The 26680-nt window shown below is 36.6% G+C and overlaps 7 protein-coding genes, 1 long non-coding RNA gene and 1 pseudogene across 11 annotated transcripts; 4 read left to right on the forward strand and 5 right to left on the reverse strand.

The window, feature by feature from the left end:
- Window positions 1-4: 4 nt before the first annotated feature.
- On the forward strand, window positions 5-5698 carry LOC110815285 (serine--tRNA ligase, cytoplasmic-like; annotated as a pseudogene). The gene is made up of 10 exons (XR_015817506.1): window positions 5-261; window positions 1154-1317; window positions 1459-1529; window positions 2719-2884; window positions 2954-3075; window positions 3711-3904; window positions 4298-4401; window positions 4497-4679; window positions 4891-5070; window positions 5262-5698. The product of XR_015817506.1 is annotated as a serine--tRNA ligase, cytoplasmic-like (transcript).
- Window positions 5699-5920: 222 nt separating this feature from the next.
- LOC110815425 (uncharacterized) lies at window positions 5921-6709 on the reverse strand. The gene has a single exon (XM_088214671.1). It carries the CDS (start codon window positions 6484-6486, stop codon window positions 5962-5964), a length of 525 nt encoding a protein of 174 aa, XP_088070797.1. The 5' UTR covers window positions 6487-6709; the 3' UTR covers window positions 5921-5961.
- Window positions 6710-7010: 301 nt separating this feature from the next.
- LOC110815437 (galactinol synthase 2) lies at window positions 7011-8676 on the reverse strand. The gene is made up of 4 exons (XM_022043233.2): window positions 8242-8676; window positions 7832-8152; window positions 7620-7754; window positions 7011-7533 (listed from the first exon to the last, which is right to left on the reverse strand). The coding sequence occupies exons 1-4, from the start codon at window positions 8560-8562 to the stop codon at window positions 7303-7305; spliced, it is 1008 nt and encodes a 335-aa protein (XP_021898925.1). The 5' UTR covers window positions 8563-8676; the 3' UTR covers window positions 7011-7302.
- A 1154-nt stretch (window positions 8677-9830) lies between these two features.
- On the reverse strand, window positions 9831-13326 carry CRB (chloroplast RNA binding protein). Its single transcript, XM_022043334.2, has 10 exons — window positions 13129-13326; window positions 12782-12916; window positions 12600-12686; window positions 12370-12460; window positions 12195-12249; window positions 11577-11637; window positions 10960-11181; window positions 10497-10613; window positions 10289-10378; window positions 9831-10167 (listed from the first exon to the last, which is right to left on the reverse strand). Exons 1-10 carry the CDS (start codon window positions 13231-13233, stop codon window positions 9988-9990), a joined length of 1143 nt encoding a protein of 380 aa, XP_021899026.1. The 5' UTR covers window positions 13234-13326; the 3' UTR covers window positions 9831-9987.
- Window positions 13327-13779: 453 nt separating this feature from the next.
- On the reverse strand, window positions 13780-15489 carry LOC148266569 (polygalacturonase-like). The gene is made up of 4 exons (XM_088214759.1): window positions 15321-15489; window positions 14909-15220; window positions 14319-14837; window positions 13780-14237 (listed from the first exon to the last, which is right to left on the reverse strand). Exons 1-4 carry the CDS (start codon window positions 15438-15440, stop codon window positions 13974-13976), a joined length of 1215 nt encoding a protein of 404 aa, XP_088070885.1. The 5' UTR covers window positions 15441-15489; the 3' UTR covers window positions 13780-13973.
- A 402-nt stretch (window positions 15490-15891) lies between these two features.
- On the forward strand, window positions 15892-19534 carry ZIP4 (Clathrin adaptor complexes medium subunit family protein). Of its 2 annotated transcripts, XM_022043347.2 has the most exons (8): window positions 15892-16049; window positions 16240-16339; window positions 16747-16857; window positions 16981-17070; window positions 17274-17521; window positions 17871-18080; window positions 18551-18758; window positions 18918-19534. In XM_022043347.2, exons 1-8 carry the CDS (start codon window positions 16015-16017, stop codon window positions 19161-19163), a joined length of 1248 nt encoding a protein of 415 aa, XP_021899039.1. In that variant the 5' UTR covers window positions 15892-16014; the 3' UTR covers window positions 19164-19534. The 2 variants fall into 2 exon arrangements, with proteins under 2 accessions (XP_021899039.1, XP_021899040.1); XM_022043348.2 differs by lacking the exons at window positions 16747-16857; window positions 16981-17070.
- A 254-nt stretch (window positions 19535-19788) lies between these two features.
- On the reverse strand, window positions 19789-22956 carry LOC110815349 (uncharacterized). Of its 2 annotated transcripts, XR_015817507.1 has the most exons (5): window positions 22819-22956; window positions 22507-22607; window positions 22087-22436; window positions 20583-20969; window positions 19789-20515 (listed from the first exon to the last, which is right to left on the reverse strand). It is a non-coding gene; the product is annotated as an uncharacterized LOC110815349 (long non-coding RNA). The 2 variants fall into 2 exon arrangements; XR_002539818.2 differs by having other exon boundaries at window positions 22087-22607.
- On the forward strand, window positions 20039-21906 carry LOC110815347 (uncharacterized). The gene is made up of 3 exons (XM_022043114.2): window positions 20039-20977; window positions 21062-21223; window positions 21393-21906. The coding sequence occupies exons 1-3, from the start codon at window positions 20039-20041 to the stop codon at window positions 21786-21788; spliced, it is 1497 nt and encodes a 498-aa protein (XP_021898806.1). The 3' UTR covers window positions 21789-21906.
- A 239-nt stretch (window positions 22957-23195) lies between the features above and the next one.
- LOC110815348 (golgi apparatus membrane protein-like protein ECHIDNA protein) lies at window positions 23196-26331 on the forward strand. The gene is made up of 7 exons (XM_022043115.2): window positions 23196-23337; window positions 23500-23661; window positions 24478-24534; window positions 24623-24826; window positions 24964-25023; window positions 25217-25343; window positions 25960-26331. Exons 2-7 carry the CDS (start codon window positions 23647-23649, stop codon window positions 26046-26048), a joined length of 552 nt encoding a protein of 183 aa, XP_021898807.1. The 5' UTR covers window positions 23196-23337; window positions 23500-23646; the 3' UTR covers window positions 26049-26331.
- The last annotated feature ends 349 nt before the right edge of the window (window positions 26332-26680 follow it).

A 26680-nucleotide genomic window follows, 5' to 3' on the forward strand; every position in this document is an offset into this window, starting at 1 on the left:
TAAAATGGATGTCTGGCCCAAATATTTGAATTGGACTCAAATTTTTATACCACCCCAACCCGTTACTCTCATTGCCTTCGCTTCAGACCAACTTACGAAAATGAAAAAGCCCCAATATACGTCTCTACCCGCAATCAATACTTCCGTCGTCTTCTTCTTCTTCTCCTTCTTCTGTCGCGCTCTCTCTACAGCACGACACATCACCATCCTCCACGTTTCTGCTTTCTTCCGTCCACCGGAACAAAGCTTCTATTACTGCAGGTGCCATGTTTTGCCTGTTTATTTCTTTTATGCATGTATACGCCATCTAGGAACGAGGTTTATTCTCGCTTGTCCTTTTTCTCTACCCGTCTCTGCTGCCAATTTCTGCAGCTCCTAGGGGGCACTATGTTTTCGTTTGGTGGCATAATCTTCTTTCCCGCTCGCATTTCCATTTCATTTTGTGCTTTTCACTACTCTATCCTTGCTGGATTAGTTGCTGTAACCTGTATATAATTATAATGTAATTTCTTGTACGAGGCTCAGGAGTGTAAGTTTGATTTATAAATTGCAGAAACGTGTAAAATTAGAGCCTTAATAATTTTACTTACCTTCACGCTTATGAAAAAACCTAGCATTCTGGTTCTGATTACGATGTAGATTATATTACGTGTAACTAAAATGGTTTCATGCCATATTTGAAAGAATCGTACTTTAAAACATTTTAGAAGGTGATAAAGACGGAATAAAGTGGGCTCGCTATGTTCATAGAAGATGACGCTACTCTTATCTACCTTTGTATCAATTAGTGGTTTCTTAAAACGTCTGTTACTATTGTTAGCAGAATGCGTGCTCTTACATCTCTGTTGGTCTTCATGTGCTTACAACAGAGTGCTTGTTCTTACTACCCTTTAACAGACTGCACGTTTTGCCATGACCATGTTTTATCGGTCTGATATTACTTTTTTGAATATAGTTTCTGCTAATACTATGGAGTGATGAAAATTTGGTTACCATAATGAATGATAGGCGGTTATGATGGAACTCTTTGTTTTGTCTTTTAACTCCCTTTTATTTTGCCGCCCTTCTGAAATGTATTGGAATCTCCTCTTCCATTGTGGTTTTGGACGCTGATGAAGCTTCATTAGATCCTTTTGTTTCATCTTTTTGGTAGCCGCAGAGAGATAGGGAGAGAGGAAGAGGAAATGTTAGACATAAATTTATTTAGAGAAGAGAAGAGTCACAAGCCAGAGATTGTTGGTGAGTCCCAACGACGGTGTTTTGCCAGCATTGATCTTGTTGACGAAATAATCAAACTCGACAAAGAATGGCGTCAATGTAACTATCATTGAAACACGAGTCTTGTCTTATCCCTCTCATTTTTCTGTCCTGTATTTCTTTAATCCTGTAGACATTTCAGATATAATGTGGTCTCTTTATTTGTTTAATTTCATTTTTTCTTTTGTTATATACGTATAGGTCAATTTGAAGTTGAAAATTATCGGAAGGAGTTCAACCATCTCAACAAACAAATTGCCCAACTTAGAATTGTGAGTTCTCCTTTTCTCTCAGTTATTATGGATTAGCTGTTTTTATATCTCTATATGTCTTGCTTGGTTCTTGAGAAAGTAAACTGATGCAGCAGAAGAGGAGAGAAATTTGCGAGAAAGTACACCAATCGGTGATAAGTTAATTGGGTAATCGGTTTGATTTCTCTTGAATTGTTAACCAAGAATTGATAGAATAATTCCTTTGCAGGATTCTTATTAGTTCTGACTAAATTAGCTGAGAAAATGTCGTCCGTTTCTGGACTAGAACCTAATTAGGTAGCACTAATGCTAGAGAATTAAATCTGTCCATAAAGAAAATAGGATCATAAAAAGTTCCTTATCTATAAGAGTTTCCCAAAAACAATAAAAGTATAAGAATAAAATACCAGGTTTAAATAGGAAAGCTTGGGAGAAAAATTTAATTAGCAAAGAGCTCTATTGTTTTTCCAGTTTTAGTCCTCCGGGAGCTAGGGAAAAAATTTCCTTCAGCTTTAGTTGTTTTTTGTGAGCCATGACTCAAGTAAATTACCAAATTATCCTATTCCAGCCTTTTGTTTTTGTCTCTCGAAATAGATTCAAAGATTTATTTTATTCTCACACAAAGGGCTTTTCAATTGTCCTCCTACGTAGCTTTTATATAAATATCAATGTAGGCATGCAAATTGATGGAGCACGTTGGTAGTAGCAGAATCAGGAGATTATGACAGTTGTTTAATTATTTATTTATGTTCTATAACTCTAGCAACATTTAGATCTTATTTATGCTTCAAATTTGTTTAAGTTTCCCATCAGGATTTATAGCCACATGTAGATTAGGATTTTTAAGAGAGAGAAATTATTCAGCCCAGGTGTTCTGAGAAATTTTCTCAGTCTTTCTGGCAGTGTAATGCAATCAAATCTTAAAGTAATACTCAAGGACTACTCTTCTTAAGTGTGATATTTAAGTAACCCTTGGGAAGAAATTGAGGTTTAACCCAATTTTCCAAATAGGCAAACTAATCTGTTTGTCCAACATCAATCATAGTTTTACATCCTTGCCCGAACCTTTTGTCTGGGGCTTGTGTGTGTTTATTTTTGTGTATATATTTTACGTCATGTTGCATGAGTATATATATGCAAATGTGCACAAAGATACATTTGTGTTCGAGTATTGTTTCAAAACAGAATGATTAACTCAATATGGGAAAAGGCGGGTGAGGATGCATCAGAGGTCTTGAAGTTGACTGCGAAGAACAAGCAGGAGTCAGCAGAGAAAGAAGCTGAAGTTCGTGATGCTTTCAATTTACTAAAATATAAATTGGCAGGAGTTGGAAACCTCGTGCATGATTCAGTTCCAGTGAGCAATGATGAGGTTTGTGGCTAGGTGCTTTCATTCTTTTTCACGTTACTTTTTCTGTGGCAGATTAATCAATTCGTTTATTTAGGTTTGCGGGCAAATAATGCTGTGATTAGGTGATGGGGTGAGAAGCCTTTGGTGCCACAGGCCAAAAGCTTAAAAATCATGTTGAACTTGTGGAGCTTCTCGGCATTGCAGATGCTAAAAAATGTAAGGCTATTAATCATGTTTTGGGATAGGTTTTCCCCACCTTGATTGTCTAGCCTGATTTTAGTTATTACCTAGAGTTTAGTAACATCTTTTGAATTTAAATTAATTCATTGGTTGATTGTAGACATGATTCTTTTCTAATACACTTGTTGCTGCCTTGATCACTATGTTGTATTTGAGAAATTACATCGTTAGAATCCAGGGATGGATGGTGTCATTTGATAACATCATGGATATATGATTCAGGTTGATTATATTCTTCGTCATTCAACAAAAAGTGTTACTACCTTTAGCATAAGTCACGAGTCATTCTGAAGCAAAAAATCAGCCATAGTTCTAAAGTAAAGTTCAACTCAAACAAACGGTATATCTTGCATTCAATAAATATACACATTTTTTTGTTTGTTCATCATTTGCTTTTAGAATTGGCTTCGATTATTTTTAGGACTTTCTTCAGTATTTTCCTTTACTTCTAAACTTGTGTGGACTTTTTTATGCCTCATTAGATCATTTTAACAAGATTGGAAACTATTTCAATTTTGAGGTTGTCTGCAAAACTGGATCTAGTCTAGTTTGCAATTCTGCATTGCCTTTCCCATCTATTTTTGACCATTTACTTTTGATGTATGTCATAGGAGCTGATGTGGCAGGAGGTAGCGGTTTCTATCTCAAAGGAGATGGTGTTCGTCTTAATCAAGCCTTGATCAATTTTGGTCTTGATTTTTTGGAAAAGAGGGGATACATGGCATTGCAAACTCCTTTCTTTATGAGAAAAGAGATTATGGCTAAGTGTGCTCAATTGGCACAGTTCGATGAAGAGCTTTACAAGGTAACCTAGTTACACCTTAATTTTAATTTTTTCCCATTTTGTTATTTTTTTTTATTTTTTCACTTAGTTTCTTAAATTTTGGATAAATGACTTGGATATGATCAAGTTTCCTATAAGCTGTATACAGTATCATTCAATTGTTTCGTCATCCATTAAAGGACAGATGAATATTTAATTGGAATTTTTTGTCCTATGATTTAACTGATTATTTTTCTTTATTTTCCTTAATAGAGAGTTTTAACATCTGGTAAATGAGTTGCAATCCTTTCAAGTTTTGTATTTACAGTAGACAGTGTTATTCGATAGTTATATGTGTTGTCCATTAAGAGGATAGATAAACATTAAACTGGAATCCTTTTATGAGTAAGACCATTAAAGCTTTTTCTTTAATAGGTGAGCGGTGAGGGTGATGACAAGTATCTTATCACTACAGCTGAACAGCCACTTTGTGCTTATCATATAGATGACTGGATCCACCCTTCAGAGCTTCCGATAAGGTTTGTCGTAATCATTTTCTAGAGATTTGTGCTATGGTTACTGCTTAGATGGCAATGCATGTTGCTTTTCCTTATGGATGCAATTTTCTCTCCAGGTATGCTGGATATTCATCTTGCTTCAGTAAAGAAGCTGGTTTGCATGGTTGAGATACTGTTGGAATTTTCCGGGTTCATCAATTTGAGAAAGTGGAGCAGTTTTGCATTACCAGTCCCAATGGCAATGATTCTTGGGACATGCATGAAGAATGATCAACAACTCTGAAGAATTCTATAAGATGGTGTGTTTATTTTCTCTTAAACCTGTTACTTTGTAAAACGTGTAAATTTATTATTCATTTTGGAGATAGAAGCAATCAGCAAACTAGAAGTACATATATATTCGTCAATGTGCACATGCATGTCCGACGATGCATGCAGACTTTCCTGTTCTTGCTGCATATGAGATTGATTAAACTGTTGACAATCCTAACTGAGTTGTATCCTTTGCAGCTTAAAATTCCGTACCAAGTTGTGGCCATTGTATCTGGTGCTTTGAATGATGCAGCTGCAAAGAAGTATGACTTGGAGGGATGGTTTCCTGCATCTGAGACTTATAGAGAACTGGTGTCCTGTTCAAATTGTACAGACTACCAGTCCAGGAATTTAGAAATTAGATCTGGGCAAAAGAAGGTAGATGTATTAACACTGTTACATAAAACACCTCCATCTTTAGCGTTATTTAAATATAAACGCTTGTTGGTGGGTCATATGCCAAAAGGAACGGGTTGAATAAATGTTCCATATCTAGTTTCATACTTCTGGTACTAATATATTTTCTTAATGATCCCATTTTTTATTTAATTTATGCTTTTATGTTTCAGAATGAGAAGGAAAAACAATATGTTCATATGTTGAACTCTACACTCACAGCAACGGAGAGGACAATTTGCTGCATTCTTGAGAATTATCAGAGGGAAGATGGAGTTGAGGTGCTTGAAGCTTTACAGCCATTCATGGGTGGCAAGACATTTTTGCCATTCAAGAGCAAGCCAGTTGCTGAAGTTAAAGGTAAAAAATCCAAGGCCTAGCCTCCACGCATTGGCTGACACATAAATATTGGATTATTTTGTAATGGATTATTGCTAATCTTACAGAATCATGAAGTTGTTTAGTTGCAATTGTCGTTGGATCCAACATCGATCTTTTTCTTCTGCTTGTGTTTGTGAGGTTTATCCGGGTTTTTGACTTGATTTTTGTACTTGATTCCCGAGAATTGAATCACTTCATGGTGATGAAGCAAGCAAGTCTTTCTTCTTGTTGTCCCTTTTATATAGATAAAGAGCAGGGTTTTTGTCTTTTTTATGTTTTTGAAGATCCAATGCAGTTTTAAAGATGTATAAACGAGGAGTGATTGCTGTAGTACATGTAATATTTTGTAACAGAAGGTGATTCGTAATCGCGGAAGTGCATTCATGAAAACAAAAATGAGAAACAGCGATCAACTAGATTGAATTCAGAATCATCATGTATTTATTGGTTCTTTAACCCAGCAACCCATAACTTGTAAAGGGAATTAATTGATTACAGGCGTATGGTGATTATGTTTCCAGCTACAATTGCCATGGCAAGCAAAATTCTCATCTCTCTATTCCTCTCGGGGAGATCAGTGACAGAATCGGGAGACACACAGCGACCTTGTGCTCGGGGTGTGATCATTTCAGCTCTGAGCATGTTCTCAAAATCTTTTTGAATAAAAAAATGGACAGCAAATTTAAATGCGTCCACCACCTCTATATAACCTCTCTCACATATTTCCAGAGCTATCCTTGCAGACGGGTCTGTTGTGTGTTGAAGAGTTTGTAGTACGAAGTGCAGCGTGTTGGTTGCATTATTCAGAGACTGATCCAAAGTTATCCAGGTGAGGTCGAAAATGGTGGCTGACGGCCCGTTGAGGTTGTCGTTGAATGTTCTGTTGCAGAATCCGTATTCCTCCATCGAGCGACAGATCGAATCAATCAGCTTCTGAGTTCTCTCATCTGCACACTCTACAAATATCGGCCTCAACACTATCAAACCCACGACCAAAACCCAGGCACCTTCCCCCATTCTCTTCACTCAGATTACTCTCGTCGATTCAACTCAACCTTCATTTTATATTACCAACCTTTCTCTATTGGATGCATAAATTATACTATGAAGGAAAGAACATTATATCTTTACCAAATGAAGTATAAAAAAAAATCCAATCCTCATTTTTTTCTATATATGCATATATAGTTATGATTATATTAAATTTGGTATAAACAGTTATAGAATATTATCACGTGTGTCATACATTTATATGACATATATTAAGTAAGTCATTAATGATATCTATATTTCTTAAGAAATTATATTTTTATTAATGTATATATATTACCTAATTATATGAAACATATATTTATTATAAAATAAATAGTAAATAATATATTTATGGTATTAACGAAAAGAGAGATTATAGAATGAATAATAAAGATATAAAGATCTTCCTTTTTTTTAAAAAAATTTTAATTACTGTTTTTTCTTTTTTATTCTTGTGGATAAATGAATTTGAGTTAAGTAATAATATTGAACAAACATGTAGAGTAGTATTAGTTAATACTATATGTTTTTTGCATTAACTGAAAGTTTTTTACAGTCGATCTCTACACCACCAATCAAACAAAGACGAGAGAGAAGACTCATGAATAATTTAGGTCATCTCTTCCTACTCCTTAAAAAACTTTAAAAAGAAAAAAAAAAAAAAAAGGAGAGAGAGGATCTCCCATTTTGAATATAATCATGGGAGATCAAATTCGATTTAGCAACAACAGGAAAACTTTCTTTTTTTTTTAAATTCAATCAGTACATATATGTGGGTAGCAATAATCATGATGGCGGTGGTTAAGCAGCAGATGGGGCGGTTATATAGTTAACGACGCCGGCCTCCGAGAAAGCATCGAAGAATGGTAGAAGTATCAAAGACTGATCATCTTCTCCATGATGAGGCGCGGTATAGTTGATGTAGTCTAATGACTCATCGTCATATACTTCCCACCATTTCTTCACCAACATTTTTATGTCTTCCCTGTCCATATTCTCCTCTTTTCCCGTGTACCTCCATGGCTTGGAACCCTGTAGAACAGCAGCATGGTGCGTGAGTGATTAAACTATATAAACTGAAGACGACATCTAATCAGATTTAATTTATATATACTCACAGCTGCGCAATAATGAACGACTTTGACTTGGTCAAGTTGAATGTTCTCAGGATGGCGCCATAGCATAGCCAGAACGAGGTTGTAAACTGGAGGGATTGGCTTGTAAATGTCCCTGAAGTACATGTTCAAGAAATCCTGCATGTGGACAGAAGATTTTTTAAGTACCAGTATAACTATATATGGCAGTAAAACGTGGTTGAATTGAATTTGACCTGCTCAGCAAAAGGGGTTGGAGGAGTGAGCTGGAGGGTTTTCAAGAGATGATGGTAAGTGGGAAGACTTGGTTGGAAGACGAACATGCCAGCGTTGAAGTAAAGAGGAGGTTTTGGACCTAACACAGATGGCCAATGAACCCGGTTGGGGCACTGTTGGCAGTACCCGACCCGATACTGAGGACTGTGACTCCATGTTTTCTCACAGAAGCAATCCATCACCGCGTAAAAGTACCCATCTTCCATCTCGAACAGGTGATCGATGTTATCAAATACTTGAATATCTCCATCCAAGTATATCATCTTGCTGTACTCTACAAACTGCAAATTGAACCCACGTGTCAAATACCCAATTCAACAAAAATAAATATATATATATAATAATCGCGTACGTTTCCAAAAGTTCTAACCTCCCAAATACGAAGCTTGGAATAGTTGATCACATAGTAAGCCATGGCAAACTGGGTCTGGTTATCCGGCGGGTAAACCGGCGTGATCTCCTTCACGACGCAGCCTTGCTCCACCAATATTCTCCGGTGATCTTCCGGCACGTCCGGCAATATGGCCACCACAAGTGGGTACTTGCTCTTCACCTTCCTCAGACCCTTGGCCAGACCTACCACGCCCTTCACGTAGTCTCCATTGCCAGCCAAGAATGTAACGTAGGCCCTGTTTGGGAGACTAGCAGCCTTAGCTAGGGCCAGGGTTGTGGTCTTCATGTCAGGAGCCATCTTTGATTTTCAACAAAAAGACGGATGTTAATTAGCTGGAAGTGTTGTTTCTTAGTATTCTCAACCTGAACTTGTTGTCTTGGAATTGCAGGAGGAAGGAGGCCACTTATGGTGTTTATATAGAAAATGGGAGCTCAGATACACTCTACTAAATTTATTATCAATAATATATATTTAAAAAAAGAAAAATACTGGTAGACTAATTTATTTATTTATTCATTTTAAAGATAATATAATTAACTCGGAGTGTGAACTAATAATCTAACCCCTCTAGACCAGTCGTTACTTTGACTCGTTGCCTCATATTTTGGATATTACCTACTTACGCTGTACATGCCACGCGGCGTCGTTTTAGTAATTTCTGTTCGACACTCGTTCAAAAACCAACGGTCAGTACAAGGAAGCTTCTCGTCTGCGGCATTTAGCAAACCACCGGTTCAACTGCCACCGACAAGTCCCACCGAAATCTAAAATTAATAGCTGACATAAGATTCTGTGTACACGTGGCTCCCTCCCGGGCGTCCAATCTACACGAGGAAGGCGCGCCGCTGTTTACGAATGATGTCACGGAGACACGTGTCAGAATCGTAAAAGTCGGTTGTAAAGTGTTGTTTCGCTTGTGGGGTCTACAATATCCATAACGTGTCTGCCTTATCGAGCAAGTAAACACCTGAGAGGGCGGTGTTTCGCCAACGTGGCTCAAAAGGGTAACGCTTCGCGAATTGATCCGACGGTCGGAGGCAGCGTGATAAGTTTAGTTTGGTTAGTTGAGCCACCCACCATGTTTAATTAATGTAAACAAAATAGATTTAGGATTTAATTAAGATAGCGAGAAATTTCAAAAATTTAGACTAACCGACCAGTTTACTTTTTCAAATTTGGATAAACCCTGTGGCAATCTTAATGGGTTACATCTTATATGATGTTTTCCTTTCTGAACTTTATACCAAACCCACCATTTTTAAAATGGAAAGTTGTAAATTTTGATGAGGATATTCTACGACATTCGATTACCTTGTTGTTGTTTTTTTGATTTTGTTCTTTTGATTGGGTTAAGATCTCCCCCCCCCCTTAGGCACACCAGTTTTAGCTTACATCACAAATAATAAAATTCTCTGTTAACTTGGAGGCCAAGTCTTTCCTGAGGTACAGTGACTCCATGGATAATTTTCGATATTCAAACTTTGAAATGCTCGAAGGAGGGTGGGTCTGGTCATACATTTGGTTCTTTTTTATTTATATATTTTCACATAAAATGACAGCTTAGGTAAAATGATAAAAGGCTCCTTCAAAAATTATTTCTTTGAAACTGCACTGTCAAGTCCAGTTTTTATTTATTCCCCATAGCTGGTGCATTTCAGATGCCAATGTTTTACATCCCAAAAGAGACCCTGAATCTCACTGGTTAAAACAAATATTGGAGTTCTAGGACTGGAGGGCAAACTTCTTGCCAAGAATCATATCATCAGTTGAGAAATCAGCCTCCTTCCTGTATGTTCCTCTGCCGAAGTCTAGATTGTACGAGTCAGCAAGACCTTCAACAAGATCAAACTCTGGTTCCCATCCGAGCACGTGCTTTGCTTTGTCGATGGATGCAAAGAAATGCTGCATTACATTTCATCACAGTAATGAGAAAATGTTGACACTGTTGAGAGATACCAAAAGGATTGTTACTTTAACTAGGGGAAACTGGTTCTTTTTCTTTCCTGTGTATATTCTTCTTTACCTGGTCACGGAATGGAAACGCCTTCTTTTTGCCAAAATCAAACTCTTTCGGATTATAGTGAACAATTTCGGGCTCAGGAAAACCAGCAGCCTGGGAGAGAATCAACGAATGACAAGGAGAAAGAGACAAGACATTCATCTAATAAGACTTTATACTAGGAAAGACAACATGTGTTCTTTTTTATTTAGTAAAGTGAGGTCAGAGTTACCTTGGCACATGCTCTCGCTAACCCATCAAAAGTGACATACTTCTCTCCGGAGATGTTGAATACTTGCTTGCAGGCCTTTTCGTTTCCAAGAACCATAAGAAAAGCTTTTGCCAAATCCTGAGATTGTTCAATCACTTCGTTTATAAAAGTGCATTTTTTATGTTTTTGGAAAAACATCATCCAAGCTTTATTTTTTTTGAGTTGGGAACCGTTATAACAGGGTACGAACTAATCCAATATCCAGTTGTTCCTATTGGAACAAAACGTTGCTCCTTTTCTTAGAGAATCACTTCAACAATAAAGTTGCCTTTTAGCAAATAAACAATTTGATCAGCAAAGAATTAATCTACCAGAGGAGGTGAAAAGAAACAGGCATAGCAATCAAATATTAAAATCTTACTAATTCCTCAGAGTTGCTTGAAGAACAAGTCTTAATGCAGAGAAGAATAATGAATTTGCTAACCTTTACATGACCAAGCTGGGTTGTTTGCATTCCTGAGTTGGGAATAGGAATTGGGCGACCGGCTTTCAATCGGTGAAAGAACCACTCTTCCACAGGGTTGTAGTTCAAGGGTCCATAAATGTATACTGGCCTTAAAGAAGTCCAGTTAACGCCTTTTGATTCTAGTAAACTTTCTGTCTCAAGCTTTCCCTTGTGCCTGCTCTTCGGATCAACTGCATCCGTCTATAACCAGGAACTGACTATAAGGAGCGATACAGACTCATGATAAATATCATGAAAAAACAGACACAGAAAGTGGGGAAGCAAAAGGGAATGAGAAGAAGCTAACAACAGTGCAGTACACCATGCAAGGTATAGACGTAAACCTTCTGGAGATTAGTCCAAAACCATATCAAAAGGGCAGAAAGCAACATGCTAGGATTTAACCGTGCAAGATTATCAATGTGACAGGAAAAGAAAAAGAATATTGCTGGAACTTAGAAGCCAAACTAGAAATCCACATGGTAATTTATATTAGATCCTAAACGCTCATCTTTCTCAGCAATTTGTGTCACTTAAACAAAAATTCTTCTTTTCCATGTGATATGGACCTCTCAGTCAGACTATCATCATATTACCTCAAAGTGTGGCAAAAGGTCAGACTTGAGGTAAACGCCAGCTGACGAGCAGTATATGTACCTGCAAATTAACAGAGGTTCTGAAATAAAAAAAGATACCACTTTTTGTAGAAAATGAAAAATCTTCCACAGCCATTATTTTCATACAAAATGCAAAAGGAAAAATATATGTTCTTCAAAATTTATGATCTTGTGGCCTAGGTGGATTAATCAAATCCTATTAGTGAATTACTTCAGTCTTGAAAAAATAAAAATAGGTTTCAATCAACAGATGAATTATTTATCTTTTTATTTTTCCCAAATTTAATCCATGAAACCATCCACTCTCTCATGCTAGTAAAATATGACAGCAAGCCTTAAACCATCCTACAGCATGACTGTTCAGAGCTTACTGTTCCAGTTTTGGAAGTGCGTCCTATTAGTGAATTACTGTTCCAGTAATCCTATTAGTGAATTACTTCAGTCTTGAAAAAATAAAAATAGGTTTCAATCAACAGATGAATTATTTATCTTTTTATTTTTCCCAAATTTAATCCATGAAACCATCCACTCTCTCATGCTAGTAAAATATGACAGCAAGCCTTAAACCATCCTACAGCATGACTGTTCAGAGCTTACTGTTCCAGTTTTGGAAGTGCGTCCAATATGGGTTCAACTTCATCAGCTTCTCGTCCTTCAAAGATAAAAAAAAAAAAAAAGAATGTCACTGGCTGAAGCAAATTGAACAGAGAAAGCTACCCTGCCGTGTGAGTCTTATATACTAGAGTAGCTGTAAGTAGAGAACTATGTTCACCATTTATATCATACACAACATCAAAGCCTTCAGCCGAGAGACTAGACTTCACAAACTCGAAATCTTTTCTGTCTCCCTTCAAGTGCAAGATCTAGCAAATCATGACAACAAACAAATCAAATTCAAGCTAAGAACACTAGCTAGTTCATTTACTCGAAGAAGATTTACATATCAGAAACAACACAAGCTCCTTATCTTATATTAGAGGTTTAAGGCCGAAGTGTTAAAACCTTGGAAGAAAAATCAGTATAGTCCTGATCTGATTCACCAGGCAACTGTGTGGTGATTGGTGCTTTACCTCTAGTAAACAAGGTCACCTGCCCCAAAAAACGAAATTCATATTTACTTCCAAGTGCTTGACAATACTGAATCCATGCCACATTTCAAACAAACATATGAGTGATATATACACCTGGTGACCCTCTTTGACAAGAAGTCTTGACAAAAACACACCAATAAATCGAGTGCCACCCATTACGAGAATTTTCTTGGCACTTGATGCTGTAACATGTAGTAATCCTTTCGGTTGATATACTCTTCTCTTACACTGCAAATGGACATGAATTCATCATGTAGATGAAGCACATGATAAAACATTTGACTTGAGAGAAAATAAGTTCTACGCGACATTAACTCAAGCATCTAGCGAGCTACTGAGAATATAACAGACGCCCATACAAAAGAACAACCGGCAAGGAAAAAGTTCACATTTTACCACAAGAAAATTTTCTCAAAAGAACAAAAAAAACTTGTATGGACCTGAACTTGGGTGTGAAGTTTGGTGCCACTGAAATCAGAAAGGGAGGAATGAAGAAAAGAGAAAGAGGGTTGTTTAGGCTGCTGCAACACCACCAAAGTCGCCATGGGTACTCTCTAATCTCCTTCCCCCACTGTTGAATAACTGAATTTTGAATGATGACGATGATGGTCTGCCCCATCCTTTGTTCCTTGGCTGCGTGTAATTGTAGCACAGGTTTGGATGATAAGACAGTAAGCCACCTGAGCCTCTCGTTAGAAACAAATGATTGCCAACGTATAACATTTTTTTTGTGGACCTTTTTGCTTGGGCTGCCGCAGCAATTTTTGTCATGTTGGTTGAATCTAGGCTGACTGTATAAATGTTCTTAATTCTGAGTATTCTGGTTCAAAATTCTTTAGGCCCAATAAATTTTCTCTATGATGGTTTAAGTCTTGCTGTCATACCGATGAGCCAAACCATCCCACCACGATCCCACATTAATGATGTGGTTTGTTTTGCCTCAGGTTCTTAGATTTATTGTTATTTGTGTTATATATTTATATATTCACTCTTAACAATTATAAATTTATAAAATAACTAATAATTCAAGTTATACTAAAATAACTACAAGTATACCGAAGTACGAAGAGTAAATAAAATTTGAGCGAGAATAAATCAAACGCTGCAAGTAGGAATTAAATATAGATGGCTAAACAATTGATCTACAAGTAGTAGATTGATTGTGCTCTCTGTTGTATTTATAATTTAATCAGTTTCAATTCGATACTAAAAAAAAATTGATAAATAACTTATTTTTCTTTAAAAAAAAAATTATTACCGTCATGTTAAACCAAAATAAAATAATTCAAGCTGATTTTGCTCCAGATGACATAGAGATAGGAGAGCTACATGCAGCTGGATTTTGTTTGCCAGAAAGCTTGGGTTTGACATTATCGCATTCGAAAGTTCCAGGTCCATCTTTTCCTGTATATTTTAAATTAATGTCTCCTATTTCAACATTTTGACATGGTGTTCCCCTGCTACAAGCAAGCCTTGCAACCACCTTTGTTGCAGAAGTACCACGGATGCTCTTGAAGACAACATTGCTGATCTTAACTAAGGACGGTCTCTGAATAAAAGAATTCAAAATTAGATCTAATAATAATTTATTATAATTGAATAAAAAATGAATTAAATATATTTATAGTACCTGGAGACTGCATAAGTTGTGTGGACAATATTCTTGATCTATGAGAACTGGAGTGCTAACGTTTTGCATTGTAATATCTTCAAACCGCACGTTAGATACAGTAGTTTTTCCAGGAGCTGAAGGCCAACTCTTGATCCTAACACCAAACATGGTGTTTTTTATGGTGCAGTGTTGCATTTTGATCAAGTCAACTGGCTCTTCTTTCACTAATCTACCGAGACTTCCAATAGCGAGACCATGACCTGGTCCACACACCACATTTTTTACGGTCAAATTCCTCATGCCATCTCCGATAGAGATACAATCATCACCAGTTGCTATGTTGGTATCGCTAATCACAACACCATTTGATCGACCAAGGTGAATTCCATCAGTGTTGAGGCTAGTTTCTGGTGCAGTGATGGTAACATGATGGAAAACAAGGTTCTTGCAACCCAATACGTTAATGTGAAAGTACTTGGCATTTAAGGAAGTTATGTCTTTGACAACTCCATCAGTAATGAAATCAAATCTTATGCCCTGTTTAAAAAAAATGATGAGAAAAAAAAAATGAAAAATGAAACCAATACAACAACCGGAGAAAAACTTACGATAGGAAGTTTAACACAATGTTGAGTCTTGTGACAATTATTGATATCCCAAGCAGATTCACCCTGACCATCAAAAGTTCCACTTCCAGATAATGTAAAACCGTTTATATTTTGAAAGGCAATCCAATGATCTAGACCTACAAATGCTTTACTGTCCTTGGTAGCTTGCACTGTGCCTTGAACATGAATCTCAATGGGAGCCTTACAAGGGCCTTGTAAGGTCACTTGGCTTAACATATATGTTGATTTGGGAATTACAACTTTATTTCGTTCTGGTGAGGTGCATGCTTCCTTAAATGCATTCATAAGAGCCTAATAAAAGAAAAAAAATATATAAAAAAACTATATTAACTTAACATTAAATAATTTTTTAAGACATTAATTTTTGTCAAAAAATAAATATACGAAATACCTTTCTAATATCTTTTCCAGACTGTGCACCGTATTTGGTCACAAAAAAATCGTCAGCTTTAGTATTGCATGCTAACAATGCTAAGAAGAACAAAACACCCACATAAGTCTTCAAACTCATTATTTCTGTTTTTGTTTTTGAGAACTTGCACTAGGAATTGTGAATTCCTCTTCCTCATCAGAGGCTATTTATGATGGATGCAATAGGAAAAAGTCATACTTTATTCCTCTGAATTTGGAAAACCAATTAGTTCTATTACCTAAATTTATCCTCGTACTATTTTAAAGTTGATGATTAATAATTTGACATCAAAATCAAATGGTCAGTTATTTTTTATCAGAATTTTAAATTTATCATTTTTATATAATTTAAAATTTTTAGTGAAATAGTTACTGTAACTAATCTTTTTTTTTTTAAAAAAATTAAACATCCGTAAAATCGTATATTATTAAATCGTGACATCATTAAAAGGTTATCGACATATATGCACTTCGTTAAATGAAACAAAGCATAAACTTAAATTGTATGATATAATAAGATAATAAAGTTTGTATAATGAATTTGGGCTTGAAAGAGACGGCCTGTTCCGGGTCGGGCTACAGCCTGCTGCCTCAATAGTAAAAAATAATTACCAGCTGCTTGGAGATTTCTCCTGTCAGATGCAGCGGAAGAAGAAGCAGAAAGAGGGGAAGAGATGCTGCAGTGTATATTTCTCCTATCCGATTCCGGGTAACAAATTTTTCTCCTACTGCATTTTCGTCTGTAATAAAGAATTTAAATTTGCTTCCTGCTCGTGCTTCTTATTTGAATTCCCAAAATCTAAATCGTCTCGAGGAAAATCGATCCGAAAAGAAGAAAATAAGGTTAAATACATGTGGATTTAGTATATAGCATGTCGTGACTTTAGGAGTTTTTACAGAGAGGTAATGCTGGAGAAACAGTTTACTGGGCATCGTGTAGACCGATCAATTTGTGCTTGGTTCTGGGATCATTCTATTTCGCAACCCGATTCCTTCAAGGTACTTATAACTTTTGTCTTCTTTCTTCCCATTTCAATTTCTGGTCCCCGTTTGTCTTTAGTTTATGCTCAATTCATGTGATTTAGCTTTACTTTTTAGCTTTTAATTCCTAAAATTACCTTTCTCCTTCAATTTTCTGCTCAATTCAAGTACTTTTTTTTTTTTTTTTTCCTTTTTCACGTTTGAGTATTTCGTACTTCTCTTATTTTTTAGTTTTATGATCACTTCAAGTCCAAAGAAATTTTAAGCTTTATTTTCCAACTTCTAATTTATGGGTTCCCAATTATTTTTTCAGCTTTTATTATCAATTCAACTTCGTGTTTGTTTCTGGGTGGTTTTTTTTTCTTTTTTTTTTCCTCTTTCTTTTCGTTGTGATGGTTTAATACTTTCTTTGCTGTTATCAATAGTCACAACCAGTGATTGCTTCGCCAACACATTACCTTTTTCAAGTTGTTCGCGAGGGGGTCACTTTTTTAGCTTGCACCCAAGTTGAAATGCCTCCTTTGATGGGAATTGAGGTAAATAAGTAGTCTCCAGAAAACATGTTTTCCCATCAGATTCTTAGAATGTCTTCATGTCTTTGCATATGCATTGAACTGCAATGAAGATCCGAAGATTAAGTTTAACTTCCAGGACTTTAGTTCCTCTGCAGAGTAGCTGACGTGCTCTCCATCTACCTTGGGGGATTAAATGAGGATCTGATAAAGGATAACTTTGTAATTGTGTATGAGGTATTTGCCTTGGTTCTTAAGTCTAGCTGTTTGATCACATTCTTTCATATGTAAGGAAACTACCCATAATATTCTTTTGATTGTGTTTGATGTTTCCTCTTCATGCACTTATATGATATATAAATTTCTTTTTTCATGTTTTTCTGATGTTGCTGGGCCGGTGCGTCGATTGAAGCTAATTGGTAGAAATTTTAATTTTGCAGCTTCTGGATGAGATGATAGACAACGGCTTTCCTCTAACTACAGAACCTAACATTTTGAGGGAGATGATATCTCCACCAAATATTGTGAGCAAAGTGTTGAGTGTGGTGACTGGCAATAGTTCTAACGTGAGTGACACCCTTCCAGGTGCAACTGCATCTTGTGTTCCATGGAGAACAACGGACCCCAAATATGCTAATAATGAAGTTTATGTTGATCTTGTTGAAGAAATGGATGCAGTTATAAACAGGTCAACTGTCTAACTTTACCTAACAATCAACTTTTCACTGTAAACTAAATAGATTGTTTTGACTTCTGTACTTAGTTTGTTGTGCCAAATAGAGCAGTATCAAGTCAGTAATTAAAGTAACAAATAGAGAAGACGTTGAGAAAATGCCAACTCTTTGAAGATTAACATCTTTGTCCCTATTACTTGTTTTGCCATCGCATGTGCTCTCTCAAGCTGCATTTATGTTCTATTCTTGTGCTGCTTCCATGTTTTTGGAATTGAGCATCTAGACCTTGGTGTTATTTCTTTATACATTGCATGTTTATCTGGAAGGCTAATAAGCAAAGTTTTTGTCCTGCACATTGATCAGGGACGGAGTATTGGTGAAATGCGAGATTTATGGTGAAATTCAAGTGAACTGCCAGCTTTCTGGTCTGCCTGACTTGACTCTGTCATTCACAAACCCGTCTATCATGGATGATGTTAGATTCCATCCCTGTGTCCGATATCGACCTTGGGAATCACATCAAATTCTGTCATTTGTGCCTCCTGATGGACAGTTTAAGCTTATGAGTTACAGGTATGTGGATTCAAGTATACAGCTATATCATCATTGTTCTGCTTCTTAATTTGAACTTCTCTCCTATAGTGGAAGTTAATGGTCACAAATGAGAATGATAGTTCCCAGTCAGAAGCCAAAGAAAATTAGTAAAGAAATTCTCTTCGGATGAGAATAAACCACAAGATTTTAGATTCAATAATTGTCTCCCTTCATTGCTGTTTCGGAGGAGTTTAAATACATAAAAATACAAGTGCTAATTCCTACCTTTAAGCAATAAGGATAATGGAAAAAAACATGAAACTAGGAAATAGGATAATGGCTTCAACTGCTTGTTGAAAATGGGATAATGACTTCAACTACTTGCTGACGAAGTCTACTGCAACTGCTAGTTTTCCACCTTTTACTGCTGAGATGCTTTGGGTGTGTAACAGAGAGTTACATTTTGGTTTTTATTCTTTCTCAGATGCTGTATTTTCATATCTATGCAGGGTTAGAAAGTTGAAGACCATACCATTATATGTAAAGCCACAGTTGACATCAGATGCTGGGACATGTCGCATCAATGTGCTGGTTGGAATAAGAAATGATCCTGGAAAAGCCATTGACTCGATAACTGTACAATTTCAACTTCCTCCTTGCATTTTATCTGCTGATCTGACTTCAAATCATGGAACTGTAAACATCCTCTCCAACAAGGTGTGTAAATGAAATTACTTTAGTCCCCTTGATGCTATGCCTTGATTTAGTGTGATAAGTGCTAAATGATATCAGTTACTGTACTTGCTATTGATATTTTTGGCATTCGTCTAAAAGTGTGTCCCCATCTGATTAATTTGATTAACATATTTGGGACAGAGCTGCTGTTGGTCGATTGGGAAGATCCCAAAGGATAGAACTCCTTCAATGACCGGAAGCTTAGTGCTTGAGACAGGATTACAGAGGTTACATGTGTTGCCAACATTTCAAGTGGGTTTTAGGATTATGGGCGTTGCACTCTCCGGCTTGCAAATTGAAAAACTGGATCTGAAGACTGTACCTAATCGTCTTTACAAAGGTTTCCGAGCTGTCACACGCGCGGGGGAATTCGAAGTAAGGTTGTAGGTAGGTTTTTATTCTTTTTCTGGGGCAGAAGATCTCCAGATGGCGGTGATGGAGTGCAATTTTTTCTTGTTTGTGCATTGTACGTGAGTTCTGCTGGTCGAGCATTTGAAAATTCTTAGGTGTGAAGGTGCTTTTGGGTGATCATTATTAGTGTTTTCTTTTTGATATAAAATATGAAAGATAGGAGGGAGCAATCAGACCCTGCTTCGAGGGTTCTGCTCAAAACCTGCTAATGGGATGAAGTGGGTTAATCCTTCCTTCAGATTGAAAGGATTTTTGTTGCCCGATATTTAGAATCACTTAAATTCCTTTTGTAAATACATATTTATTTTGTGTCATTTTTATTTTAAGATAGTTGATTTCTGAACAAATTTTATTTATTTTATTCCTTGAAAATATATTTGTTTTTTCAAATTTTTTTCTAATTTCTCACGTGTTATAACATTTATAAAATAAATAGAAAATATTAATATTAAATACCTCGCTAGTTTGTCATTTTTCCAGTACTTGGTGTATTATGTGTTCGACATTAATTACACCGCGTTGGTGGTCTCCGACATCTGACACTTTCCTGGAAACTTCACCCTAAGAATTTTGAAGTACCAAGGTTAAAAGATAATTTTACTTTCTATCCCGCATCCATTTTCTTCGTATTCCTTGGAAACTCCCAAGTTTCCTTGGACAAACTTGTGTTTCTGGGAGTTGAACAAGGATGCTGAGACATTTCCAAGGATCCAACACTTGTTCTTGTTGGATATAATATGTACGTCTTTATGTAACTAATACCTCTCTACCTACATCTATATATACGTGTGCATACATGGACTGGTACCAATCACCTGTCGGTGCCAAGCAGGCAAGCACACAAAGCTTGCATGGAACTCTTCAAAAAGATTCTGGAAGATGAAGATATTTGGTCGGGCTTGCAAATTCCAGAGGACCACGCTGAGCATTTCGGGCTGCGCCATGGACGAACCCACAAGGACTTTGTAGCCAATGATAGAGAGGGGAATGAGTGGAGCTTCACACTTGAACTCCTCAGACATTGTCACAAACCACATCTCTCCGGAGACTGGCTTCTCTTTGTCCAAGAAAAAGGCTTAAAGACCGGCCACAAGCTGACATTCTCCATGGAAGAACAATGGGATTACCGGAAGAGAACTGTCTACAAGCTGAAATTCCAGACAACTAAACCTAATGAGGTCTATTCAGAGACACTCGTTAACATGAGGATATTTGCTGATAACATTGAAACACACTTCACTCCTTTGAGGATCCCACTTCGGCCCATATCTGCAGATCCTAATATTTTGACTCCTGGCTACACAGGCAAGGAGCTGTTCCGTAAAAATCTGTCAAAAATCGATGTTAGGGACGGGCTAAGAATCCCCAAGAATCTTGTCAGGGATCTAGGCATACCTGAAGGAACTGACAAAGTGGAATTTGAAGCCATTGATAGTGCAGGCAAAGGTCGGCGGTTCACCATACTTTTGCCAAATGATAATCCAAACTGGGTCATGACTTGGCTTCCTTTTGTTCAGGAGAAAGGCATCAGGAAGGGCCACAGTGTGGCTTTTTATCAGAAACTGAATGTGGAAGAGGGTGGAAGGGAATATGAAATCAGAGTTTGGGCCCATGTGTCTGGAGGACAAAACACATTGGATAAGGGTTTGTTAGAAAAGCTCGAGATGTGGAAAGCTGAGGATTGTTGCTTCCCTCGGCCTGCGGAAGCAAATCCCATGCTTGTTAATAGAGTAAGACATGCGCCTGGCTCGTTGTCTGTCAAGGACAGAGCAGATGCAGCCCCTGTCAAAGTAAACCAACTTCATTTTTCAGTTGATTGGTATTTTTTTTTCCGTTATTACATGTCTAACATGTATGATACAATCTTCTTTCAGCACAGAAATGTTGAAAATAATGCAAATATTGATATTCAGCACTCTGATGGAAGATCCACTGAGACCATCAAATTAATTATCAATCGAGATAGGGATCTCGAAGCAAGTGGTGGTAAAGATCATGAGGCACCATGTAAATGGGCGGCTAGCTTAAGTCAAAAGGTAAACGGGTTTATTATTTTTTTATCCTCTACTATAAGTCTATAACTGAAACTTGAAAATAGTTTCCGGATACGCAGATAATAATCAGAGATATCTTGAAAGAACATTTACAATCTAATTTCCAATCACTTTTCTCAACTAGTTTGACAAACATTTTGGTCTCAAATAGGTTACCATGCAAAGACTCTTTGTCATTGCCAATTTCACCCTAGAGGTCATATCGACAATTTTTGACCAACTCTCGTCAGCGGACAAGCCTCACTATGCTATAGTTGGTATAACAGCCTCAGTCACAGCCATGCTTGTTTGCATCCTGGAGCTAATTCATGGAGCTCTAAAGCCGGGTGGTTTTAAGGGCTTCAGCATCTTCCCTGACATTGTTGGATGGGTTTGTGCAGTCTGTCAATGCACAGTTACATTCATCAATTGTGGTTTCATCATCCATGGCCATATTGATCCTCCTATCAAGATATCAGTTTGGCCGATAACCTATGCCTTTTTCCTATTATGGGCTATGTTAAACACAACCACTGATATGAGGACTCTAACCCAAAAAGAATCCTAGCTAGAGAACAGAGAGGACAATATTTTTTTTCTTAGCCAAACAGTTTATCTTGGCCACTTCTGCTGTTAAATTTCTTTGCAGGCTTCTCATATAAATGCAGCAGTGCCAAACAAAATCATGATATATGCATTCATTTAATTAGCAGCAGCAACTGAACCAGAAAACCAAACTTACCACATTGGGACTATCAAATACAAACCAAAGCAGAAAATCTTATAGTCACATGAAATGAATGACCCCATTAGACTTTATATGAATTTATAATACGGAAGGCAAGAAACAAAGATGATCGACCAACCTGATAATTTGATAGGATTATCAGCCTGCTGATGAATAAAAGCAAATTTGATTTTTGTAACAAAGCACTGACAGACAGTCAATCAGTCCAAAAGTATCAGCAAAGCTACCAAATCACATATTTCGCGAAGATGAGTAATAGTACAAGCAAAGATGTTTGCTCATCAACCTCCATTGATGCTCTTTCTTTTTTACTTCTGTAAAGCAGCTCCATCATGCAGATTGCTATAGGTACGAATAATGTCATCGCTGTAATTAGAACTCATTAAGGCTTATATACTGACAAGAACTGATTGAAAACTGTTGATGGAAGCTTTAACACGATATTGACGATCATGGAGATCTTCACTACTGTAACATATACATAGTTATCGTCAAATAGCTTTGTTAATTATTAAATGAAATATCTTGCAAGAAATACCATTGGAGTTGAGCTCCTTGTTGCCATGTCATTGCCCCTATTATTTTGATTCAATACCTCTTGTGGTTTAATATATCAGCCATTGATAATTTCTGATTAGCCTGAACACAAAATTGTCGTTTCTGAGGTGTGTACTTAGTTATGAGGCACAAATAACAGATATAAGCGTGTGTATATATATATATATACACATATATGTATATATGTATAAATATATACAGAGACAAAGCACGTCTACTTGGAATCGAATACGATGCCAATACTAATTGTACATAATGCATACTTATTAAAAGGAAGGTTAATAGAACAAACATGCAAGTGTAGATTGAAACGAGTTCAAGATCACAGAGTTGAAGAAAACTACGATCATTACTTCATTCCGGCTGTCATCAGTAGTTTCGATTGCTTGACCGACCTGGCTGGATGGCCCTGGTGGTGAAAAAGTCTGCCTCCGGATGAACTGGCTTCTGCTTCAGCTTTCATATTATGATCCTTTTAATATCTGCTTTCTATAATTGTTGTTATTCAAAAATCATATAGAAAAAATAATTGTCACCACTTTTCACAAGAGGATAGTAGCGAGAAATGGCAGAGAGGATTGACATGAAAAAAATCCTAATTGCGAGTCATCTTCCACGTGACGCCTCTTCCTCATACCAACACGATCCTTGGGAGTTTCACCCAAACCAGCCGCCCCAACAATGCTCGAGGGATCTTCAAAGCTGGAGATTCCGATCTGAGAAATATTCGCAGTCTCAGTAAACCCTCCATTTGTCTGAATCTTCAACGTCTCCGACGGATCACTCGGATCCATACCCGCCTCCAAACCGGGTTAGTCTATTTCGACCTAAGTAAGCGTAAAGTCTTACGGGCTTAAAATTATTAAAATAATTTGGATTTTCCTTCTTTTTTTGGGCCGATAATTTATTTTCTGTAACGCTGGAACAGTCATGGGCCATGAGCCTCTTTCATCCCAATTATCTGTTTTTACAGATCTAGCAGCCTCGACCTCGAACGTGTTCGCAGAGAAGTTTTCTCCTCGACGGGAAGATTTGCAAAGAAGAAACAGAGCTATTAATTCACCAAGTCTGTCATTTTACTTAATCATTTGTTTTCTTTTCTTTTTCCGATCTGCCCATTATGGATCCCAGCCAGGTTAGCTGCTGCCAGCCTCCTCTCTTTTGGTTCTTCCTTTCTCATTTTCCTTTTGGGTTCTTCTTATTAATTCGATATACGACTTTGCCTTGTGATTACTATCTGTTTTTGCAAGCTTTAGTTATCCTGCCTTTATGTGTTGCAGTGATCGTGGTTTGAGTCTATAGTTAGATGTGGGTTATCTTTTGGGAGGTTCTTTAATCTTACTTTTTTCCACTTTCTTGCTGAGTCAATTGCACGCAATAGGAGGCCAAACATAGAACAAGAAGGGAAAGAAGACCAAATGTTTGAGAGAATTGAAAATTGAAATTCTGTTGGCGAGAAAACCATAATGAAAATTCATAGAAAATGTTAAATTTTTGTTTTTATTTGGTTTTTCTCAATCTACGGTTTTTCAGTTTTGATGTAGGAAAGGGAAGAAGGTGAAGGTTAGCATAGCGCAGTCCTGTAGTTTTTCTATTCTTTAATATTTGACAGTAAATCATGTCAGGATCAAATGGATAAATGTTCTACATATTGCAAGCTTTTTTAAACTGCATCACCATAGAAGGTCGAAGGTGAGGGTGACAATGATGATATTTGTAGAGTCATCAAGAAGACTTGGAATTGTGAGAAGGAGAATCACCTATAACTTTTTTCCAACATTTTCAGGATCCAACATGATCTGCTAGTCTTGACTTGTCACGTTTAACTTTGTACTTGTTGTATTGTGAGAGAAGGATGGGATGTTAATGTTAAGTGGAAAGCTGAATGTCTGCTTGGGCTCGTTTTAACTGTTGTTCCTTTGAAATAATGCAATCTTACTCATCTATGCAGCCTCCAGTTGAAAATTATGCGAATCCGAAGACATGTTTCTTTCATGTTCTCTTCAAGGTCAAGTATCTCATATTATCTTCATGAAAAATTCTACCTGTCCGAGACCTCACCATAAAATAATATTTTTCTTTTCCCTTTTGGACAGGCTTCATCTTTGGCATTTTACATACTCTCTGCCCTCTTCTTTGACAGCTTTGTGATAATTTTTGTGGTCACTGTTCTTCTTGCTGCTCTTGATTTTTGGGTAGTAAAGAATGTAAGTGGGCGTATATTGGTTGGACTGAGGTGGTGGAATGAAACTGATGATATGGGTGAGAGCGTGTGGAAATTTGAATGCCTTGATCAAGAGGTTAGTTTGTTCATTCCATAATGCATGAGAGCTGTTATTTGTCTTTGCTTTTTTTTTTACCATCTCCGTTGCTTTGTTGCAAACTTTTTGCTTTGCCCTTACTGAAATCTCATATATGCTTATCCCTGTTAATTTAGTCATTGGCGCGGATCAACAAGAAAGATTCATGGCTTTTTTGGTGGACTCTTTACCTAACAGTAAGCAAAATATAATTGGTACTTTGCTTCAGTGTGCCATTTATATAAATCTGGTGTATTAGTAGTAATGGTAATGGCTAGCTAGAAACTGAAAATACCATTTCAGTTAATCAGAAAAAAAACATATATAAATTCTGAAGCAATGGTGTATGATTTTGCTTTGCAACTTATATATATATTTGACAATTTTTAGGCGGTCGCTTGGTTTGTGCTTGGAATATTTTCTCTCATAAGGTTTCAGGCCGATTATCTCCTTGTTATTGGAGTGTGTTTGTCACTCAGCGTTGCAAATATTGTTGGCTTCACAAAATGTCGCAAAGGTAAGTAAACAGATTAGATTCCTTTTGCAGGAAGAAGATTTCCTGATCATGTGTGGGCTATAGCTATTCTTATGTTATTATTTTTGTCTGGGCAAAGGTTTATGCAAAAGCTTTGCTTAGCTCACAGTATTCTCTGCTGGCAAGTAGAGAGGTAATTTTAGAAACAAAAATAATAAAACCTGAATTTGGTGGTAAACACTACATTGAGACTGAAATTGCCTCATGGAGTGCTATAACTTAACCAGCAAATTTGTCCAAATAGTGGATGGTAACATAACAAATCCACACAAAAAATATGGTAGTTGCGACAGGTTAGCAGACTTCATATACTCTATTTACTTCCTGGAAGTTTTCATATTGATTTTTCACATGGGTGGAAACGCCTAAAAGGTAAAAAGTAACAAAATACATCTGCTTTTATTTGGTATGATCTTGATAAGGACCTAGGTGAAAATTTATTTTGGTATAAGATGCTCAATAGACCATTGTAAAGATCAGGGCCTGGATCTGGCACAGAGTTGTTTTTCCTTTTAGATGGTTCATTTGTTAGCCTAAAATCTTTGAAAATCCTGATTGATTGATTGATTACTAAAAAGATTCTTGTTTGGCCTTTCAGATGCAAAGAAGCAGATTCAACAATTTGCCTCCCAGACTATTGCCTCTCAGTTTACCTCTACCTTGCAGTCAGCGTTCAGTGTGGTCTAGCAGAATGTAAAACAAGAAATAAAATGCGGTTGTGGAACGTAACGATACATTGAGAATGGTTGTGGCATGTACAAAACTGGCTCGGTAGAGATCGCTTATTTCTTTCAACATTTTGTAGGAATATAAGACCTGGATTGTATACTGAATTAAAGAGAAAGTGGTGTTTTACAAAACAGCCTTCCATATACGGCTTCTTTACTCTTATGTTGCTTGGCAGTTTTCCTCCCCATGTCAAACTGTGTAGGCATTGTTTAGCAGGAAAATACAATTTATATTTGTCTTACAGCCTCATTACTATGCATTTTGGATTTTTTTTTTTGAATTAACTTACATGGTCTGGAGAAAATTAGTGCAGATTCTTGAATATTAGGCTATGTTGTAATTCAGTCTTGTTAAAGTTTCAAAATTGCTTTAAAACATATATATATATATATATATATTTTTACTAGATATTTCTATAATAGAATGATATCAAAAATATATTTTTTTTTTCAATTTTTTTTTTTTATTTGAAAAAATTAGGAATTGGTTTTTGTTGGCCTCTTCTTTTATGTCTATTATTATGATTATTATATTTATTAAGCTTAATCTTTTGTTCTTATGATTTTCAAAGGCTAAATCATAGTATAAGA

The sequence above is a fragment of the Carica papaya genome, chromosome 3 (genome assembly GCF_054855325.1).
Source record: "Carica papaya isolate Zhongbai chromosome 3, ASM5485532v1, whole genome shotgun sequence".
Taxonomy (NCBI): domain Eukaryota; kingdom Viridiplantae; phylum Streptophyta; class Magnoliopsida; order Brassicales; family Caricaceae; genus Carica; species Carica papaya.